Below are 20,419 nucleotides of genomic sequence, written 5' to 3'. Positions count from 1 at the left end.
AGTGACACAGCCTAGATTCTGAAATCATAGCTTAATCTATGCGTTTTTCCCCTGCTACCTTCCCGGAGGCCAGCAGGTCCCCTGCTACCTTCCCAGAGGCCAGCAGGTCCAGTTAACCTATTTCTCCCTGCTACCTTCTCGGAGGCCAGCAGGTCTGGTTAACCTGTTTCTCCCTGCTACCTTCTCGGAGGCCAGCAGGTCCGGTTAACCTGTTCTTCCCTGCTACCTTCTCGGAGGCCAGCAGGTCCCCTGCTACCTTCCCGGAGGCCAGCAAGTCTAGTTTAATCTGTTTTCCCTGCTACCTTCTCGGAGGCCAGCAGGTCTGGTTTAATCTGTTTTCCCTACTACCTTCTCGGAGGCCAGCAGGTCCCCTGCTACCTTCTCGGAGGCCAGCAGGTCTGGTTTAATCTGTTTTTCCTGCTACCTTCTCGGAGGCCAGCAGGTCCCCTGCTACCTTCTCGGAGGCCAGCAGGTCTGGTTTAATCTGTTTTTCCTGCTACCTTCTCGGAGGCCAGCAGGTTCCCTGCTACCTTCTCGGAGGCCAGCAGGTCTGGTTAACCTAATAGAAATGCCTAGCTCAATAGAGCTGGCGGTGTGCACACCAATATTTACAATAACTGAGGTTTTTTACCAATATTCCCCCTTTCGCAATTCTCCACCAAAATGTTGTACCAATAAAATAAAAACCAGCAGGATCTTATTAAAGGGAAAAAGGCAAAACACCACATTTATTGTGAATACAGAAAGAATCATAGTAAGCAGTTAGTTATAGTTATAACATTCCATTCAATCTCAAATTTATTCTCACATTCATTCATTCACTCATTCATACACACACACACACACACACATACACAGGTTCTGCAAGGTTGTTATCATAGTTACCAGCCTTAGAGTTGCTCATGCCAAGCCACTGGCCAGGTGGCCTGGACATGAGGAGGGAGCAGGGCCTTGTCAGATGCTCATCTGATGCTCCTGGAAGTTGGTTTGCAGAATCAGACCCCAAAGTTCTCACTTTTTAGAGTCTATTTTTATAGGAATTTCTTCCTATGCCAGTCTATGGGAATTGCTTCATCATGCTGTTGCTGAATCAATCAGCAGATAGCACATTCCTGATGGCTCCAAGATGTTATCTTGTTCTTTGGTTCTCCCATCCTTGAGGCTGTTGGGTGGATTCCAGTCTGCCCTCCGGGGGGGGGGGGTCGTCTGGTTATTTCCACTTGACGCCTTCTTCAGCCGATGGACACTGGATTCTTAGGCTGGCACCTCCCTGATCATTCAGTTATTATCCACACCAAGCATCCATCCACATACATCCTCTACCTCTATTTTAATCACAATTGTTAATACAACAAAAGGGTGGGGAGTCTCTGGGTGCTGTTTCTGTTGTTAGAGTATTGCTTTGAGTCTCTCTCTCTGTGAATTGCTTTGAGAACAGACTCTGTCTTAGAATGTACTAACACAATTAGCAGCTTGCAAGTTTCACACATAGAGGGAGAGAAACAGTACCAAAAACCAAGAGACCTCTTAATTAGTAATACCCTGGAATTTAAACTCTGGGGAATCAAACTCATTTGTGATTTTAATACAGAACTTCTTTAATATGATCCAACAATACTGCAAGACCCACCCTACCCCTTACTCCCAGGGCTCATGAAGCCATACAACAGACACCTGGATAGTAGCAAGGAGCAGTTCAACAATAGGCTGAGCAAGTGCAGAATGGTGGTTGAATGTGCCTTTGGCTGTTTGAAGGGTCGCTGGCGCAGTTTGCTCACTAGTTAGACCTCAGTGACAAAAATAGCTCCATGTTTATAGCTGCCTGTTGTGTGCTTCATAATATCTGTGAAGCAAAGGGAGAGAAGTTTCCAGAGAGATAGGGCATAGAGGTGGATAGACTGTCTGCTGATTTTGAGCAGCCATATACCAGGGCTATAAGACAAGCTCAGTGTGGAGCTATGCATCTCAGGGAGGCTTTGAAAAGTCCATTTTAGTAATGACCCACAGTAATGCGCACTGCTTTTCTGTATTGTGCCTTCCCATAGTCTGAATGTTGCTGTGAGTGCTTCGTTTCTTTCTTGTGCACATCCCTCCCTCCCCTTGAAATTGAATATTCACCAGAGGGTCCTTCCTGGCATCGCACTTGGCCATGCTGCTGTGCTGCAACTGGCTGGCCTGCTCTGGGGCAGCTCCTGGCTCTCCAGGACAATGGATCTCCTGCTCGCCTGTCTCCCATTCTTCTCCTCCTGTGCTGGCCAGGGATTCTGACTCCTCAGAGGTATCCACACTACTCTTGGATGGGGGGTGGCGGGTGGGGGGATCACCTCTGAGAATTGCATCCAGCTCCTTGTAAAAGTGGCATGTCTGCGGTGCTGCACCAGAGTGACTGTTCGCCTCCTTTGCCTTCTGCAGCATCTTAATTTTCACATGGCACAGCTGTGTCTCTTTGGTGTAGCACTTCTCCTCCAGTCCCCACGCTATCTGCATGTAGATTTGTACACTTCTACAGCTGGATCGGAACTGTGCCTGCATAGCCTCTTCTCCCTGCAGACCCAGAATCTCCACCACCTCCTGTGTACTTCAGGCAGGGGTGCGTGGAGAAGGCATGATCAGTTGGAAAAAAACAGGAAATGGAAATTCAAGAGTCCCCAGTCCCTTAACAGGGAAGGGGCTGTTTCCTGTGTACCTGGCTGCTGGGCAGCAGAGTTGAGAACAGTGACCAGAGTGCTCACAGTGGAGCATTGCAGGACACCTCCTGGAGGCCAGTTAAGTCAATATAAGCCATGCAGTGTCTACACTGCCACTACTGCAACCTAACTGTGTTGAATTAAGTGCTGCGCCTCTCTTGGAGGTGGAGTAATAAAGTCGACGGAGCAGGCAAGTTGCATCGGCAGAAGTGACCTTGTAGTGTAGACACAGACATTATTAGGTCAAAGTAAAGCAGCTTATGTCACCCTAACTGTGTAGTTTAGACCAAGCCTGAGTTGCTTACATGTGATATATGGCCAGATTCAGACCATGTTCATACTGGACTCCACTGGCATAAACCCAGGGACAAGACCCCGCCAAACACTGATGGAAAGCCTTTGGACAAATGCTGGGAAGTTGCTGTGGTCAAAAGCAGCATCCGCATCCTTGGGAAAGGACCAGCCAATGGTCAGAGGCAGCCCCAAATGGATATGGGGGCATGGCCAGAACAGCCAGTGATGCCCTAATTCAACCCATCCGCTCAGAAACCAATCACCACGGTTCTCCTGTGGAATCACTGAGAGAAACTTTACACATGTGAGTAGTCCCCTGTTCCCCAAGATAAGCATGTGTGCTAGTATTTGCAGGATCTGGGTCTAGAGCTATTTCTTTCTGGGTGAAAACACTAAAGAAGGGTGGTAGCAACTCTGCCCACTCTCCAAGCATGGGATTAGCTGGTGAGACAAGTCTGATTTACACAGTAACTCTGATCCATACTTAATCAAGGCTCACCATGGCAGGCTGCTGTATACGTATAACCTAACTGTAGAGATGTGCAACCCTGCACTTTTATGTCACAGGAGTTCATACAAACTCCCGCCTCAAGTTTATATCCTCATTGGTTTGCAACCCAGTGCTGAAAACTCTCATGAGTAGTTGGTAAATCTTGCAATATTTTCCTTAAGCCCTAGTTCCTGGAGTCATGTGGTTGCAAGAATTTCAGCTTCCTTCTAAAGAACAAAGCAAGCCTTTAGTTTTTATGGGTGTGGAGAAAAGCTTGAACATGTGGTCCAGCTACACCCTAAAGGCTCAAAAAACAGAAGGCAAATGAAAAAGGCAGAATCCATTTTTAAAAAAAAAGATTTAATGATTCTTAAGCCAATCTCATGACTTGCGGGGGGAGGGGGGGGAATTGGCTCCTGACTTTTGAATGCTTGGAGATGGCAAAAGTGCAACCCTGCCAATGAATTCCAAATCTCAAAGTGTACGTCAAGCGAAATGGCTGATCGACATCTAATTTCAAATTGAAACACCATGAAATACTGAATTTCATGTGAGTCTGGTACAAACCTTTGTGAGCCTTTGGATACAGCTGGTCTGAGTTTTGAGTTTGCAACATAACCAGCAGTATTTTGTGTAATACTGGAAGTCAATATGTTGCACAACTGTGAGGAAATCCCAGTCATGACATGGAACGGATTATTCAAGTGGACAGTGGAGACTATACAGCACACATTAATGTAATTATTACATCAAGAATGGGGCCAGGATTAAGTGACATTGCACTAGACTGTGGATAATCTAACCTCTTTCATTTTAATCTAAATACTGGAGCTACAGGCAAAGATCCAGCTAAACCAGTGAAACAGGCTGAAGACATAAGAACGTGAGAACCCAGTAAACAGACTTAAAACAAGTAACATTCTGCACCAGCAACATTTGCTGTGTTTGTGGACTTGACTTCTGGCAACAAGGAGAAAAGGTTAACAAACGTAATACACACTGGATTGAAACAGTCATTGGCATGGAGAAAAAACTGAAATGGATCTTAAAAGAATTGCACGCTAATATCGAAATATGTTTATAGCATTTGCAGAAAGCCAGCACAGAATGCTGAAACATGCAGACCAATAATCTGAACAATACAAACTTTTGAGTTATACAATGTGCTGTTAACTGTAAATGACATAAACACAATAGGTATAACTAATACTCAGTATGTTCATCGTACACATACAACATAGGCAGTACATCCCCACATCATTTGGTTACAGACTTTGGGTATTCTTTCCCTCTCTCCAGGCCATACATATTCCTGTTATGCTCTCCACTGGTGCTCCCTCCAGATCCCAAGTTCTGCTTCCTTTCTCCTTCAAACCTCTTCCCATTCAGCATGGTACCGACTCCACCCTTACTTCTCACTCTCCCGGTTCAATTCATGCTCTGCTGGTGCACATGCAGCACTCCAGAAGTTGGGTCAGTGCCACCCAGGCGCCTGGAAACAAGCTGCTCCGACTTCAAGTGAGCTAGACCAGTCTCTAGCTCCACCCCTCCTTGCGGCTTGTTAGAAGGGCAGGGTGGGGAAAGTGGGATGAGAATGGCCCCTAGCACCAGCAAGAGAGTGCAGTGCTGGCTGTGAGACTATTCCCTTCAGCACACGAAGCTGGCTGCTATGCTTCCAAGCTCCCAGGCCTCTGCACTGAACTAAGCTTAAGAATACAGCCGCAGTTGTGATACCACCAGCCCCAGTCTGAAGATTCCTGAGTCGAGTTTCATCATTTCAGCATCGTAGACAGAGACTGTCTCTGTCGTCACTCAAGCTATAGATATTCAGCAACATAGTTTTCTTGGCTTTTGATCAATTTGTGAGTGAGCTGTTTTTACTGGCATAGGTCTGTCATGCCTCTCTGGTCACTTACTCTGTTCCAGTGGAGGATACGTTATTGCTCTCTAGTCAAATGTGGTAAACAACTGTGTCATGTCCTCTCCTCCTCTCCTTGGGTTCTGCGAGTGGTGCTAAATGTCAATCTGGTTGTGCCTCTTGAATTTAGGTAGTGGTCAGTACTTGACAGTTTTGTTTTAATTAGCTATAGCACCAGTTTTCCCAGCAGCAAAAACTGTCAGAGCTGCTTCTGTCGTCTCATTATTTCTTTTCTTTTTTTTGTTTGAATGTTTTTTAAACATCGTTTCCTGAAATAAACTTTGCTTTTGTTCTTTCAAGGCTGAGTGGCTGGCAGGCACACTTCTCCCAGCCTTACTCATTAGCTACATGGCCTCATGTTCAGTTTTGAGCTCTAGCTCCATCTGATACCCTAAATTTATCGCCACGGTTTTGTTCTGAAGTCATCTTAGTCCCTTTGCTGGCTAGTACCGCAGTGACTGCATCGCCACTGTTCCAATCTGTTGAGAAGTCTTCCCCGAGCTTACCAGGACTAATTTACAGCAAACAGTAAATAAAACTCTCTTTTGAGATTATTTTGGTAGACACTTCGACATGAGTCACATTTTTTACCTCCAAATTAAATAAACTCCTCAGGGCAGGAAGAGTCCTTACTCTGTGGTTAAGTAGCACCCAGCACAAAGGGCTTCTACTCTTGACTGGGGTGTCTAGCTGCTGCTTTAACAAAAATAATAAAGTTTGGCCCCAAATAAAATAGGTTGCAAATTCAAAAAGTCCCCAGAATGGTACCTATACCATTCAGTAGAGATTATTAGCCTGATCCCATGACATATGGGTAAATGAAAATCAGGCCTACAGCCCACCGTTCTTATTTCACAGCTAAGACTATTTTAGCTATGAGCAACAGCAGCTTTCTCCCTCATCCTCCTGCACCTTCATGCTGGTCGCTATTCTAGTGGAACTGCAGAAGTCAGCAAGTGAATCTCTTAATATTTTTCAATCTGATGAGTAAACGTCCCATTTAAAAGGGTAAGAAATGAAAAAAAGATCTCAGAAAAGACTGCCTTTTTATGGCCTTGTTTCTTTCCATTTTTCACCCCTCCCCCGACTCATAACACCCTAGCAGCAGCCAGAAGTAATCTGTAACATGGGGAAAACTATGTGAATGGGCGCTTGTTTACACACTTCAGAAAACATTTAGCTTAATTTTTGCTTAAGGTCAGTTTCTCCTTAACCCAATGCCTGGGGTGTGTGAGTCAGGATAGTGAGCAGCAAACTCCATCTCCCTCTTGTATGTTACATAAAACTTCAAAGCAAAGATCATCAAAGTAATTAGCCTCTAGCACCATTTCAGACAATACCCATACCACAGGAGAATGTAAAACAATTCCTCCCTTATTGATTTGGGGGTCCTGGTGGCTGAACATGAGGTAATGCAATTCTAGGATGCAGAAACAGGGGAATCTCAAGTAGGAGTAGAGAGGATATTTTACCTCAATATTTGGCACTAGTGCAACCACTACTGTAATACTGGTTTCAGAGTAGCAGCCATGTTAGTCTGTATCTGCCAAAAGAAAAGGAGTACTTGTGGCACCTTAGAGACTAACACATTTATTTGAGCATAAGCTTTCATGAGCTACAGCTCACTTCATCGGATGCATTCAGTGGAATACTGTAATACTGTGTCCAGTTCTGGTGCCCACAATTCAAGAAGGATGTTGCTAAATTGGAGAGGGTTCAGAAAAAGCCAAGAGAATGGTTAAAGGATTAGACTACATGCCTTATAGAGATATATAGACTCAAAGAGTTCAATCTATCTTAAAAAAGAGAAGGTTAAGGAGTGACTTGATTACAATCTGTAAGTACCTACACAGGGAACAAATATATAATAATGGACTCATTGATCTAGCAATTGATTGATTGATTCTAACTCATTGATCTAGAAATGGTGGGGTGTTGATGCTAGACAAATTCAGACTAGAAATAAAGGTGTACTTTTTTTTAAAGACAGAGGATAATTAACCATTGGAACCATTGGAATTTACCAAGCATTATGGTGGATTCTCCATCACTGCCTATTTTTAAATCAAGATTGGATGTTTTTCCAAAAGATACGTCCTAGAAATTATTTCAGGGAAGTTCTATGACCTATGTTATACAGGAGGTCAGACTACATGATCACTCCTCTGGCCTTACAATCTATGACCAGATTTTTCCTTCTGAGAGTCAACCTCATACTTATGATATATATTTACAGGTAGTTATAAAACTGGAATTAAACATTTTGTATAGGTATTCCAATCAAAACAGCACAAAGAAGAAAGAACTGTGTCTAGCCAGGCTGGGAAATAAATTAGTATTTTCTAAACATACAACATACGAGATGACCTTGGAGTGTCATATTTTCAACCAAAAGAGTCGCCTAACCATTGAATTTGTTTTTAAAAAGTGCAGCACATGTAACCCCTAACATGGAAGTGAATGGAGAGCAAGAGATGGGCAGAATAAATAAAGCTAAAGCAGCAATGAAGTTTAAATCTTTTAAGAGTTCCAGACTTCCAGCCAAAGAATACTCAGGAGGATATAGACCTGTCTATTATCTCCAAAGGATTGAAGTCTACTGCAATGCACCAAAATTAAAAAGAATTGTTTTTACTTATATAAAGATGTCCTGAATGACCCTCCCCTTGACATACCCCCAAAACACTGTAAAATCATTAGGGAACTGATTTTTCAGAGAAAGGCGGGGGTTGGTTTTGTAGCTGGAGGACTGGAGTTGGGTAGCAACATTCAAATAGACTGAAATCCAAGCTGCAGCTCTTAGGGTAAATTTTTTTTAGAAACAGGTAAGTGATTTAGAAGCTTAAGGCCCATTTTCAGAAGTGACTTCAGACACATTTTCAAAGATATTTAGGCACCTTGTGTGATTTTACAAAAGATCCTAAGTTCCTCACTCACTTAAGAGCTTTCGTAAATTCTACTAAGTACCTAAGCAGAAAGGTGCCTCAACACGAGCCCATAGACTCGGACTTTTTGAAAATTTTATCCCTCATATCTCACTTCCGGGCTGGGAAAATTGCACGTCATATTTCAACTTATTGTGATGTCTATCCCACTCCAGTCTACCAGAAAAAACAGGCAAATCAACCCCCTGACATTACTGGTGTAAGAAAAGAAGCAGGAAAAAAATTCTGAGGCCCTCTCTGTACATCACAAAAGACCAGTGATGAGCACAAACGCAACTGGTCTACTCTTTTCAGTTCACCTTCAAAAGAATGTTCTCCCCTGAGCTGTCAATGTACATCAATTCAGCAATATTTAAGGAATGAGGCTGGGATTTTTAAGGGATTTCTAAGGAAGAGAGAGGTGCGCAAATCTCACTGAAAGTCAATGGGAGTTGGGCACATAACTCCCTTTGGCTCCTTTGAAAAGCTCAGCCCCAGAGGACACTGTCAGGTACCTCTGGTCCACCTCATCCCTATAAACATCCTTTTTACAACAACTTTGTAATTTGCTAGTGTAGGTCTCTGATCGACACAGAGAGAAGGCATCCTTTTCAAGCTCATGCTGGCTTCTTTCTATTTTGGTTATATTTGGAGCACAACTTGGTGTCCCCTGTGAAGCTCCTGTTCAACAAAACACACTGTATGCATCCATTTTTAAAGAAAATATTTTATTACATCGTGGAAAAAAAGCATAATCATCCAGATTCATATTGTTTAAAAAAATTGAACATTTGTTTTAGACAGCATGTCGGTATATTCTGTTCCACATAGGAATGATAAGAAGTCTACATCATTACTAGATATTGCACAGTCTGAAAGAAACGAAAACAAAAATCACATGATCTTGGGAACCATCTCACATTATGAAAAACCTACTAAGAAACATAAAAACAAACAAACAAACAAAAACACCCTTTGTTTCTACAGTAGCTTTAAGTTTATAATTCTTGGAATGACCATATTTCACTGAAGACCACCTCAGTGACAGGAAGCTTCATTTCAAGCAATCCCTTGTGCAAATAAGATTAATAATAATAATAAAAAATGCAGTTAGTCTTTTGATATCACATGGGCAGCAATAATCACATATTTGTTAAATTCCTGCCTGAAAAAAAAAGGGGGAATTAGGCCATAAGTTTTGCCTGCAACTCCATCTCTGCTGCCCTTTTCAGTGCAACATCCACCAGAAGCTGAAATCCACTAAAATCTTGGTTGAGGTCTGGTGGGGTAGGAGGAGGAGTGTTGAAAAGGCCACTTTGTGCAGTTGTACTAGGTCCCAGTTTAGAAGCATCCTCGTGGTATGCAAGAGAGTTGTCTGTGAATCTGCTAGCTGATGTCTGCTGCAGGTCGGTGGTCGGGCCTACAGCAGATGACTGGCACAAAAGGAAAGGGGCATCTTTCATTGCAGTTACAGTGGTATGGCAAATCACCGAAGGTCGAGCCAAAACAGATCCTGGGGAAGAAGGTTTAGAAGAGACAGCCTTGTTTAGTCCTGTGGTACCAGAAAGAAATGAGTTCTCTTCTAACAGTGGAATGTAGTTTTTTGTGCCTGTGGAAGACTCCACTGGGTTGCCTTCAGAAATCTTGGTCCCTCTTCGTGAGATAGTGAATTGATTTGGATCCTTGCCATCCTTCCTCAGCATGTCAGGTAAAAGCCTGCGGCGTGCATTGATAAACCAGTTGCAGACCTGAGAACATAATGATATCTTAATTTCTACCTTCATTCACTTCCGCACTACATGCCAGTAGAGTCTTTCAGTTAGATTAATGAATCCCTCCAAGCAGTTTCCTTAACTCTACAACAAAAGAGACTGATCGACAAGTTCTGACACATCTAGTAAAAACCTTTCTCTTCTTTCTTCTTCTACCCCCAACTCTTCTCTCCCTTGCAAAAAAAAAAAAAGAAGACTGCTAGCCTGAAGTGAAAGGTTTAGCTTTTAACTCTGAACATATATTAACCTATTACCTATTGTTCTCTGCATTTAGGTTAATTAACAACAGGAAAACCTGTTCTCTATTAAAAGAGCCACTCCTCCCACAAACAGTTACTGATTTTTCCTGCTCAACTGACTGTGTCAACAGACATAACATGAATTACCTCATTGAAATGCATCCTTGTTTAAATATCAAACCAGTTTCCTGGGCAATAACAGATGACTTAACGTCTTTTTTTTTTTAAGTACTTCTATATAAAGTAGTTTTTCCTCACAATGTTATATTAAAGAGATTTTACTTAACTAATTGCAACATTTATATCAAAATACTGCTCTATAAAGATAAAAAAATAAAATTTACCACTAATAATAATACTTTGCAATCCTACATGACCTTCCATCCAAAGATTTTAAAATGCACAAGCATTCATGAACTAAGGGCTTGTCTAGACTATCACTTTTGTTGGTATAACTTATGTCGCTCAGGGCTGTGAAAAAACATCCCGGAGTGACGTAAGTTACACCAACAGAAGCACCGGTGTGGACAGCACTCTCTTGGCAGGAGACAGGATACATTAGCGATTTTACAGTGGTGCAGCTGCATCAGTACAGTCGTGCCACTGTAAACTCGCTAATGTAGACAAGCCCTAAAGTCTCTCAGCTTTCCTATGAGGTTATGCCCATATTACAATGGAGGAAAGAAAGGCACAGAAAAGCTAAGTGAAATGCCCAGAGTCACACATGTTTCAGTGGCAGAATAAAACCCAAATTTCCTGACTCACAATTCCCAAATAAGGGCTTCATCCTGCAAACACTCATGCATATGAATAGCTTTACCCATGTGAATTGTCCCACTGACTTTATGAATCATGAAGACTCATATAAATAAAAGTTACATATACTCAAGTGTAGGATTAGGCCCAAAGTCACCATTTTAATAGAGTAAAGAAAATTATACTGCTAATACATGTGCTTATCACCCTGATCACTTTGCTTGTATGCAAAGTGTCTTTTAGATCCTAATCCTACAAAGACTAATGCACATGCTTAACTTCATGCACTGTCTGTAGACCCATTGAAGTCACTTTAGTCACAATGTGCAAAATTAAGCATGTATCAGGGACATCATCTGTAAGATTGTGTTCATACACTACCTAGAACAACAGGGTCCTAATCCTAGTCAGTGCCTTTGGGTGCTACCACAACACAAACAGTAACAACATATAAAGAAAATGACATCTGTAATATGAACATTTTTAGAGAGACTACAGAGTGGGTAACTTCAGAAGTTAAAACAAAGGCTCATTTTTATTTTAATTGGAGCTTTTAAAAATACCTGTAGTGTAGAAAGGTGTGTTTGTCGGGACAATACTGCTTTTTCTTGTTCTGACGGATAGGCATTGTATCGGTGCTCATACAGCCAGTCCCGAAGAATCTGCACTGATTCCTTGGGCAGGTTACCACGTCTCCTCCGTTTGCCTGATGCAGTGGAAGAGGAAAGATCCAGTGGGACATCCATGGTGTCATCATCCTCCGTCTCACTGCCAGATATTGCAGCTACACCTACAGTAATAAAAAGGTGAGAATAGTCACTTCAATTCAATACACTTCTTATTGCAGCATTTTTCACTTCAACACCTCTCTCTCTCTCTCTGCTTCCTAATTTAAAAATATATAATTATATGTAAACAAATAAATTATTTTTTAATTTATGAAGCATTAACAAGTGGACAATTCCTTGCCAGTTCAGATGTCTTGTGCTTTTATTGTGAGTCAAACCAGGCCTCATGTTTAGAGGATGTATACTGTAACAAAAGTAGCACCAACTACCTATTCCTAGGGGACATTTCTCCACACAACCTCATTTACTGGTTCCCTTAGCAACCTTTTATTTGGTCACATGCAGTAAGTAACTTCCATCTGATGCCAATATCATGCCAAATGTTGGTCAGCAAAGGGTGCTACTGTGGTATGCCTCCAACAATCTTTTTTCTTCAAGGCTGTTTCATGGCTAGGCAAAAAGCCAATAAAAAAGAATTTCAAAACATACACCCAACCTAAACCTTGGCTGTATTGAATTACAATTTAACATGCTGGTGTGTCTCCTTCTGATTAAGGATAGCTTTATAGGTTTAAAATGTTAACAGCGCTTTCCAGAATTATTAATAAAAATGAATGACACAAGAAAAGAACAGAAAGCAAGTTGTGGCTGGTTCTTCTAAAGTGACACAAAATTCACTCATTGAGGAAAAAGTGTACAGCAAGGTAACAGTAAGTGCCTAAATAGTGCCACAAGGTAGTATAGAATTGCTATCATTTATTTTTCTAGAGAACATGCCACACTTCAACTTTGCCCTAATTACCTATGCTTTGAACCTTATAGTTTTCCTCACACTTCAAGTAGTGTACTTATTCAGATTTTGACATATGTTTACTGCAAGGACTCTAGATTTACAGTTTTACTGCACATTTTTCTCCCACAGAGAAGGAATTTATTTCAATATCTCATTTAGTCTCTGTCTTCTATAATTAATGCAGTAAACCATATTACTAATAATTTGGAACTACAATATGTGAACAATCAAATACTTCATATTCTGTGGCTGAACAACGGGCTGCAATTCTGCTCTTTTAGTAAAGTGTACAGTGTGACTGAGGAAACAAAACCAATAGCACTGAAGTCCACAAAGGAAACTTTGCTTTGGCTTTAAGTACTTTAATCCCACCAGAAATTTTAGGAATCTTACAAACCATATATAAATCTAAATCACAGATACCATTAGATTCAGCTAGCACAGTTCAGAAGTTTTTTTGATTCACAGTAGGTTTCAAAAGCATTTTCTAGAAATGACAAAAGGAAAACGAGGCCCTAAATCACTTTTAAGTTAGTTTGAACATCCATTTCATTTAAAAAAGAGAAGAAACTTTCACTTTTATAATAGCAAGCAAAGTTAAACACCAGGCAGAAAGGCTTCATATGGGCAGCTGTCCAAATTTCAAAACTAATACTTAAACTAGAAAAAAAGATCAGTTCTATTAAAATGGAAACCATGCCTGTGAAAAAATACAACTATGAAACTCTACATTTATGGTCATACTTAAAGATTTAATGGCAATTGATGTCAGACCCAAAAGAGAGAACTAATTGTGAGTTTTTGCATAGTACTTTCACAGATACCTACGAAATGCACAAATGCAGTGTGACAGAGTTAAGCATTTGAAATTTTGCCTTATCTCTAGTCACGAGCAACTCACAGTATTCTTGAATTTGTCATTTGCAATTATTCAGATTTATCCAGGGAATTTTTTTGTTAATAAAAATATTCACAATTCAGTCTGTGGTGGTTACTTAAGTAACTTGTGGGGTAATGTTTCTGTTTCCTGTCTGGATGATTTATGTAACTAACCAACACTCTGAATGTTACAGTTGAATATACAATTTGCCCTATGATGCTTAGTTACATAAGTTATCCAGTCAGGGAACAAAAACAATGACAGGTAATTTAAATAACCAACTCACGGTAAATTCTGAATTGTATTTCAGAAGTGCATGTATGTGGTATTTTCAAGGGCGGGAGGATGGAAATCTATCAGGACTCTAATAGCTTCACATTAAAATATTACTTTGCTTGAAAAGTAAGTTATGATGGCTCAACACAGCAGTTCACTAACTGTAAAGTAGACATATGAGTAGCTAAAATTAGTTTACAGAATTCAGAGAAAGGTATAGCACAATCCCATGACTTGAAGTTGAAGCTACACAAATTCAGACTGGAAATAAGGCGTTTTTAAATGTTTAACAGTGAGAGTATTAACCATTGGTGCAATTTACCAAGGGTTGTTGTGGATTCTCCATCCCCTGACAATTTTTAAATCAAGACTGGATGCTTTTCTAAAAGATCTGCTCTAGGAATTATTTTGGGGGAAGTTTTATGGCCTGTGCTATGCAGAAGGTCTGAATAGATTATCATAATAGTTCCTTTTGGCCTTGAAATCTATGAATTTATCTAATGTTCCAAACATTGCTGTCTTTGCTTGGGGCAGATTAAAAATGTTGCTGCACTGATTTTTTTAAGAGGATAATAAAAACATTAGACTACAGAGCCACTTATCAAAACAGAGACCTTGAGAGACAGGAAAAGACAATAGTGAAAAGCAGAAATGAAGGAGCTGAAGGCACAGCTATGGTGCAAAGTAGGAACCAAGGAGTTGCAGCCAGTGTGCCTCCTCACAAGAGTAAATTTACATTCATAAGTGCAGTTATATAAAAATCATTTGAGATTAAACTCTCTAGGTTAAGTAAACATTCCATGCAAAGCTTCTTTCTAAACAGTAAGACCAGAGCTCTGCTTTGATAACAAAGGTTTAGGTTTGGAACCATTGTTCTTTACCCGCTGCTAAAATTTGACATAAAGATTTACCCAAAAAACCAACCACCAAAAATATTTGTTGCAAATGCAATCTTTCTGAGTTCACATTTCCTTTTTTAAAAATATAATAAAGATGCCCTTCAAACAACTGTAAGTTTCCTAACTGTAACACAGTAATGAAAAAAGATATGAAACAACACTGGAGTCTGCCCTTTGAGCTGCTTCCTTAGTGTGCCGTGTTCCCTCAATTTTATGACACAAAACAGGTTTTGGTTAAACAGGAACAAAGGGCATTGCAGCTTCTCATTCAAATGAGCTCATTTAAATAAAAGAGCCCCAGACCTCTGAACCTTTAACAAACCTCTCCAACGGCATGTGCGGAAGCTGTAGCAACAGGAAGTTAAGGCTGTAGATCTCATACAACCTCAGCTGATACTCTACTATAGCAGAAGCCACGTTGTTGCTGTCAAACCTCTGTTTTCATTAGAACATTCATGCTGATTGCAACTCAGCTTTGTTTTTCCTTCTTGTTAGTAATCAGACTATATGCTTTTGGTTTCCTCTTTAGCAGGGCACAGTTGAAAGGCTTCCCACCTAAGCTCCATGTCTGGACCATTTACTGTTATTTACAAACCCAGAATAAGGGCTTCTCTACATGCAGAATACCTCCATTTTATTTTTAAGTTGTGAATTTTAAACTGATTCTGTTATACTAGTATAAAAGGCTTTGTGGACACTTATTTCTGTTTAAATCAGGCTTTTACAAGTTAGCTTCAGTTGATTATATGTTTAAACTAAAATAAGCCCCTCTTAAACTGATGCAAGAATGTCTACAGAGTGTTTTGCACTACTTAAACTGAACTGGTGCACTGTATGTAAACTGGACCTAAGAAGTGACCCTGGCTCTAATTCTATAAGGTTTACTCAGATAAGCAGTCCTTATTCATACAAAAATAGTTTCACTGATTTCAGTGAGGACTATTCCTAAAGGTTGTAGGATCAGCAGGCCCCCTCTCTTTTATATAATGTGAATTGATTTACCTGCACCCAGCTTCTAGTCTTGCAGCATGTAGAGAATTTAACATACATACATACATACATGCATGCATGACATCACAGGCCAAAGAGTTCCTAGGTCCCTTTCTTGTTCATTGCTAGTGAGATCATGCCTTGAACACTGCATAAAATTCTGAGCACCTCAATATCTGGATGATACTAAATAACAGGAAAGAATTCAGTTAAAGCTTCCTGGTTAAAAGGCCTGGAGGCATAAATCTGATGAGGGAAAAAAAATTATGTGCATAGTTTTTCAAAATGATAACTAAAGTTGATATGGAAAAAACTATCAGTACTTATAAGGTATGAACACCAAAAAGGAGAAAGAATTATTTGGGATGGATTGGGGCCTTAACTAGGAGAAATGGAATGAAGTTAAGAAAATTAAAATTTAGGCTGAATATCAGTAAAAATATCCTCTTGTATTATGGCAGAGCTTCACAAGAGAACTGGTAGAAACCAATTGTTTGAATCACTTGAAACTGAATAAGTATACTGCAAGGCACAGTCTCCTTTGGCAGAAGGAATAGATTAGATCAGCTCATGGATAATCTAGCTCAATTTTTATGTTTCTGTGAATTTCTTTGGTTGGGTTTTACATGTATATATCTAGATATTATTTCCAATCTAAAAAGCCCCCAATCTTCCTGTAATTGACTTCACTAGGACTACACATGCATAATCTTCAACAGGGCTATGTCTTTGCAGGATTGGAGACTACAATAGCTAACTAGCAAGTGTAGCTTATAGGGGCTAGCCTGCCTGCTAATATATTTTTTCTTATGGGTTTGATTATTTGTTTTATAATAGGATTATAAATTTGTATTAAGAGTATTTCTGGCTGTAATGCAAGGAACCTGCAGGCCGCATCCTGCATGCTGAGCTAATACAAGTTAGCATACATATGTTTGAGACTGTTAGCCTAGATAGGTGATGATGAGCTAAAACAAAGTATATATATGTATGTACGTTTGTGACCTTTAATACAGATAAGTGAGGATGGTTAAAAGGAAGCTAGTATAGGTAGGGGCTACCTAACTTCATATAGTCTTTAGGACTTAACAGGTACACCATAAAGAACATGGAAATAACTGGCTAGGCCAGAAATAACAGATGGTATGAATATGTCATTAATATGTAAAAACATACCAGCCTATAGAGTAAGTGTACCCTGATAATTTTTATTATTTAAGAAATAAACTTTTGCCACCCACGGGAAGAGGTTTAAGGGATTTAACTTAAGATACAGCAATTTGGAAAGGAACTTTAGTTAAAGGTTTGTGAATCTTTTTTTAAAAAAATCAAGTTAAATAGTATTGATAATTAACCAGATCAGACACAGGAGCTATGGGGATGTGTAAGGGAATTTTCCATAGCAGAAAATTAGAAAAGTTTTCCTTTTTCTTTAAATGTGATTTTACAAGTGGAAGAACCAGTTTTCTTTCCTCTGAGTTGCTTGAGCTTTACTGGTTTCACAGAGTAGGCAAACTTGGCTGTAACTATAGAAAACAAATTTTAATTTTTTTTAGACTACAAGAAAGAAATCTGAAATCAGGTCATGCTCTGAAACTTGAGTATCAAAATACAGGCCACAAATGCAAACTGCAAGCCCAACCTTTAATTAAAAAAAACCAACAGAAATCATTGTCCTAACTTCCTTGAAAAGTTTCCATGCATCTTTGAGTTTCTTCTCACTTCCTAATTTCTGCCACATAAACTCTAAACCAATGGTCTTCTGTCTCAAAGGTTTGCCTTCCAACATGCCGCCTTTCATTGTTGCAGTGCAGAACTCCCAAATCACAAGGCAGATTACACACTGAGAGAAATACATAGGCAGACATGGTAACCTCGTCAGCATTTTTCACACATATTTAGTTTGGAGGGAGATGACAATAAGAGTTGGAAGTGTGTGAAGTTGGTATTTAGACAACCAGTAGCTGCCCTCCGGGAGAGGAATCTGAACAATGGAAGCAGCAGCAGACAGGAAGACAACTCATCACCACTACTGTGCAAATAGGGAGCACAGGAATGTTCTAAAAATAACTAGTCTAAATAATTCAGTAAAACCATATACCTCCAGTAACCGTAACAATCTGAACAAATCTACAAAAATGGGAAAATCTAGAGTCAAGGCTGTAACTGTCTCTAGGTACAGAGGGCTGGGCTTGGGATGCAACACGTGTTGTTATCTAAAATCACTCCAGTTAGGAGAACACTGAAATATTTGGCAGGGAGGGTGGGTTATATAAATACAAAGTTTCGGTTTTAACTCTGAATTCCTTGCTTTTTTGAGAGTGTAAACAGGACCGGCACTGACTGTTGTCTAAACTTTGCCTTTGGGGCTGAATTTCCTTTGTATGTTTTGTTTTAAATCAGTATAGTCCAAGATTACTTATGAGAACTACAAACTATATTAGAGCACATCTTAAATTATACACCAAGAATTCAGAAGGTGCTTAATAGGTGTATATAAACACATACTCTGATGGCTCCAGGAACATTAACAATGAAGTAGATTTCTGTACTCTTGAACCACAAGACCCTGTAGCAGGAAAAACACCACTGCTCTAGAGTAGTAAACATGCGCAGTGCTGCTTTTTAAACTCTCAGTATCTCGGATATTTTAAAGGTCTTTAAATAGAAAAAATTCATTAATCTACATGACTGATTAGCCCTTAAAAATGAGAAGAGGGGGAACTGAGGAGGAAACAAACATCCGAAATGTTTTTTTTTAACAGCAGCCACGTTTTCAAAATGAAAAGGAGTACTTGTGGCACCTTGGAGACTAACAAATTTTTAAAATGTTTTCCAATTCTTCGCAGCCACGTTTAAGGTTTCAAGATACTCAGAGGACTACAGATGGAAATACTGACAATCCCTTGATTATAAAGTCTGTCCAAGTGGTAATTACGTAAGTAACACCAATGAAAAGTTTTTCAAACGTCTTTTTTGCTGCTTCCCCGCCACGTGGTGGGTAAGTTTTTAAATCACTTTACTTTTAGTCTTTTCCAAAAAAGAAAAAGAAAGAAAGAAAGAAAAGTCTTTGATCAAAAGGCTGGAGATAAATTTGCAGATCGATTAAAAAAACCTCACTTTAAATTCTCCTACAGCCCCTCGCTTTTGTCCCCTTTCCCCACGCTAACTCGCAAACAAAGAGCTCCTGCCACCCCGTTGTTCAGACTGCATTGCTCAGAGAGTTGTATTTGGGTTGGGATTTGGTTTTTAAAGTTGTGAAAACAATTCCAGTCCCGTCCTTGGGGACCGGACTGGGGAAATTAGGGTGAGGAGGAAAGAGGGAAGAAAAAGGCTGTTAAAAAAGAAGCGAAAATAAAACTTTGTTGGGGACAAAGCAGGCAGTTGACCAGGTTTTTGACAGGGAGCCAAGCAGCATGGAAAGAAAGCAGCGTCCAAACAGCCCCTCGTGTTTTGTCTGGAAGTGAAACATTATCAACTGCCATTTCAGACATGAGCTCAACAAAGAGGAAAGGGACCAGCTTAGAAAGAAAAAAAGCGGGGGGGGGGGGGGTTGCGAGAAGAAAACCGGTTCCACTTTATTTAATAAGCCAAATCAAACTGCAGTGAAGTTTAAACCACACGCCTGTTATTTCCAAATGGCGAAAGCAACATGCTTTCCACTTTCCCATCCAGGTTTCGCCACAGCACGCTGAGGAATCAAATCACTCTGTCTCTCTCACCCTCGCACGCACGCACCCCTCCCTACCTTTTTTACTTTTCATCGTGGTCTCGAGCCGCGGACCGCACCAGCTGGCGAGGCTTGCTACCCAACGGGCACCGCACGCACAAATCAAGTTGCCTTTTCTTGCGTGCGGAGCAGTCCCCGCTTTGCAACTTGGAAGGCGGGCAGAGGGCTCCCTTCCCAGCCGTGGCTGCTAACCAGGGCGCTTCAATGGGCTGTGTGTTGTGTCACCGCCAGCTGACAGCTTCCTTCTGCCTGGGATGTTTGGTCCGGATTTAGTGCTTTCCCTCCTCTTCTGTCTTTGTTCTTTCCCCCCCCCCCCTCCGGTGCTGGGCCCCAGCTTGTCAACGTGAGAAAAGGCACCAGGGGGAAAGGTACCCTCCGCCCACCTTTCAGCAATGAGTAAGTGAGAGAGTAACAGAGCAATAGCCGCTTTGCCTCCTCCTCCTCCCTGGCTGCGGAGACGGTTGTCAGCGGAGGGGAGGGAGAGAGGGGATACTCTCTCTCTCACACACACACACACAACAGACCGTGTGATGTGACAGTGCAGGGCAGAGCCTCTGCGCCTCCTGGTTCCTGCCTTTCTTCCCAGCCAGGCGTTTGATCATTAAACTGGGAAGGGGGCGGGGGAGGAGGATTTTGACAGCTGCCCCTGACTTAGCCTCCTCCTGTTGCTGCCGGATGAGCCACCCATTCCTTAGGGTGAAGCGAATGGAGAAGAAAGAAAAGCAGGGTAGAGCAAGAAAAGAGCGCTTAAAAGATTAGCATAGCACTGAACAAGCCCCGCTCTTCCTCCCCACCCCCACGGACTAGTTTCAGACCAAAAAAAAGGGGCGGGAGAGGGGACCACCACCACCCCAAGAGGCTCTTTTGCTCCTTCTTCTGCTCGGGGGTTGTTATGGTTGGAGGCGCCTTGTTATGATGCTGATGGGCTTGCGGGGCAGTTTCGAAATTCCTGGCACGCCGCAGCCCGAGACACACTGTCATTC

General features: G+C 41.1%; 1 protein-coding gene across 1 annotated transcript; it reads right to left on the bottom strand.

Moving 5' to 3' along the window:
- Positions 1–9,075: 9,075 nt before the first annotated feature.
- TGIF1 (TGFB induced factor homeobox 1) lies at positions 9,076–20,309 on the bottom strand. Its single transcript, XM_073331495.2, has 3 exons — positions 19,455–20,309; positions 11,644–11,870; positions 9,076–10,061 (listed from the first exon to the last, which is right to left on the bottom strand). Exons 1-3 carry the CDS (start codon positions 19,468–19,470, stop codon positions 9,498–9,500), a joined length of 807 nt encoding a protein of 268 aa, XP_073187596.1. The 5' UTR covers positions 19,471–20,309; the 3' UTR covers positions 9,076–9,497.
- Positions 20,310–20,419: the final 110 nt, after the last annotated feature.

This window comes from Lepidochelys kempii, chromosome 2, assembly GCF_965140285.1.
Source record: "Lepidochelys kempii isolate rLepKem1 chromosome 2, rLepKem1.hap1, whole genome shotgun sequence".
NCBI classification, from domain to species: Eukaryota; Metazoa; Chordata; order Testudines; family Cheloniidae; genus Lepidochelys; species Lepidochelys kempii.
This window is presented reverse-complemented; position numbering and strand designations above follow the sequence as displayed.

Excerpts from the sequence above, each read along its gene's own strand:
- TGIF1 (XM_073331495.2), bottom strand. Across the intron at positions 10,062-11,643 it reads CACACCTTTCTACACTACAG|GTCTGCAACTGGTTTATCAA; the intron begins GTATTTTTAAAA and ends TTATGTTCTCAG.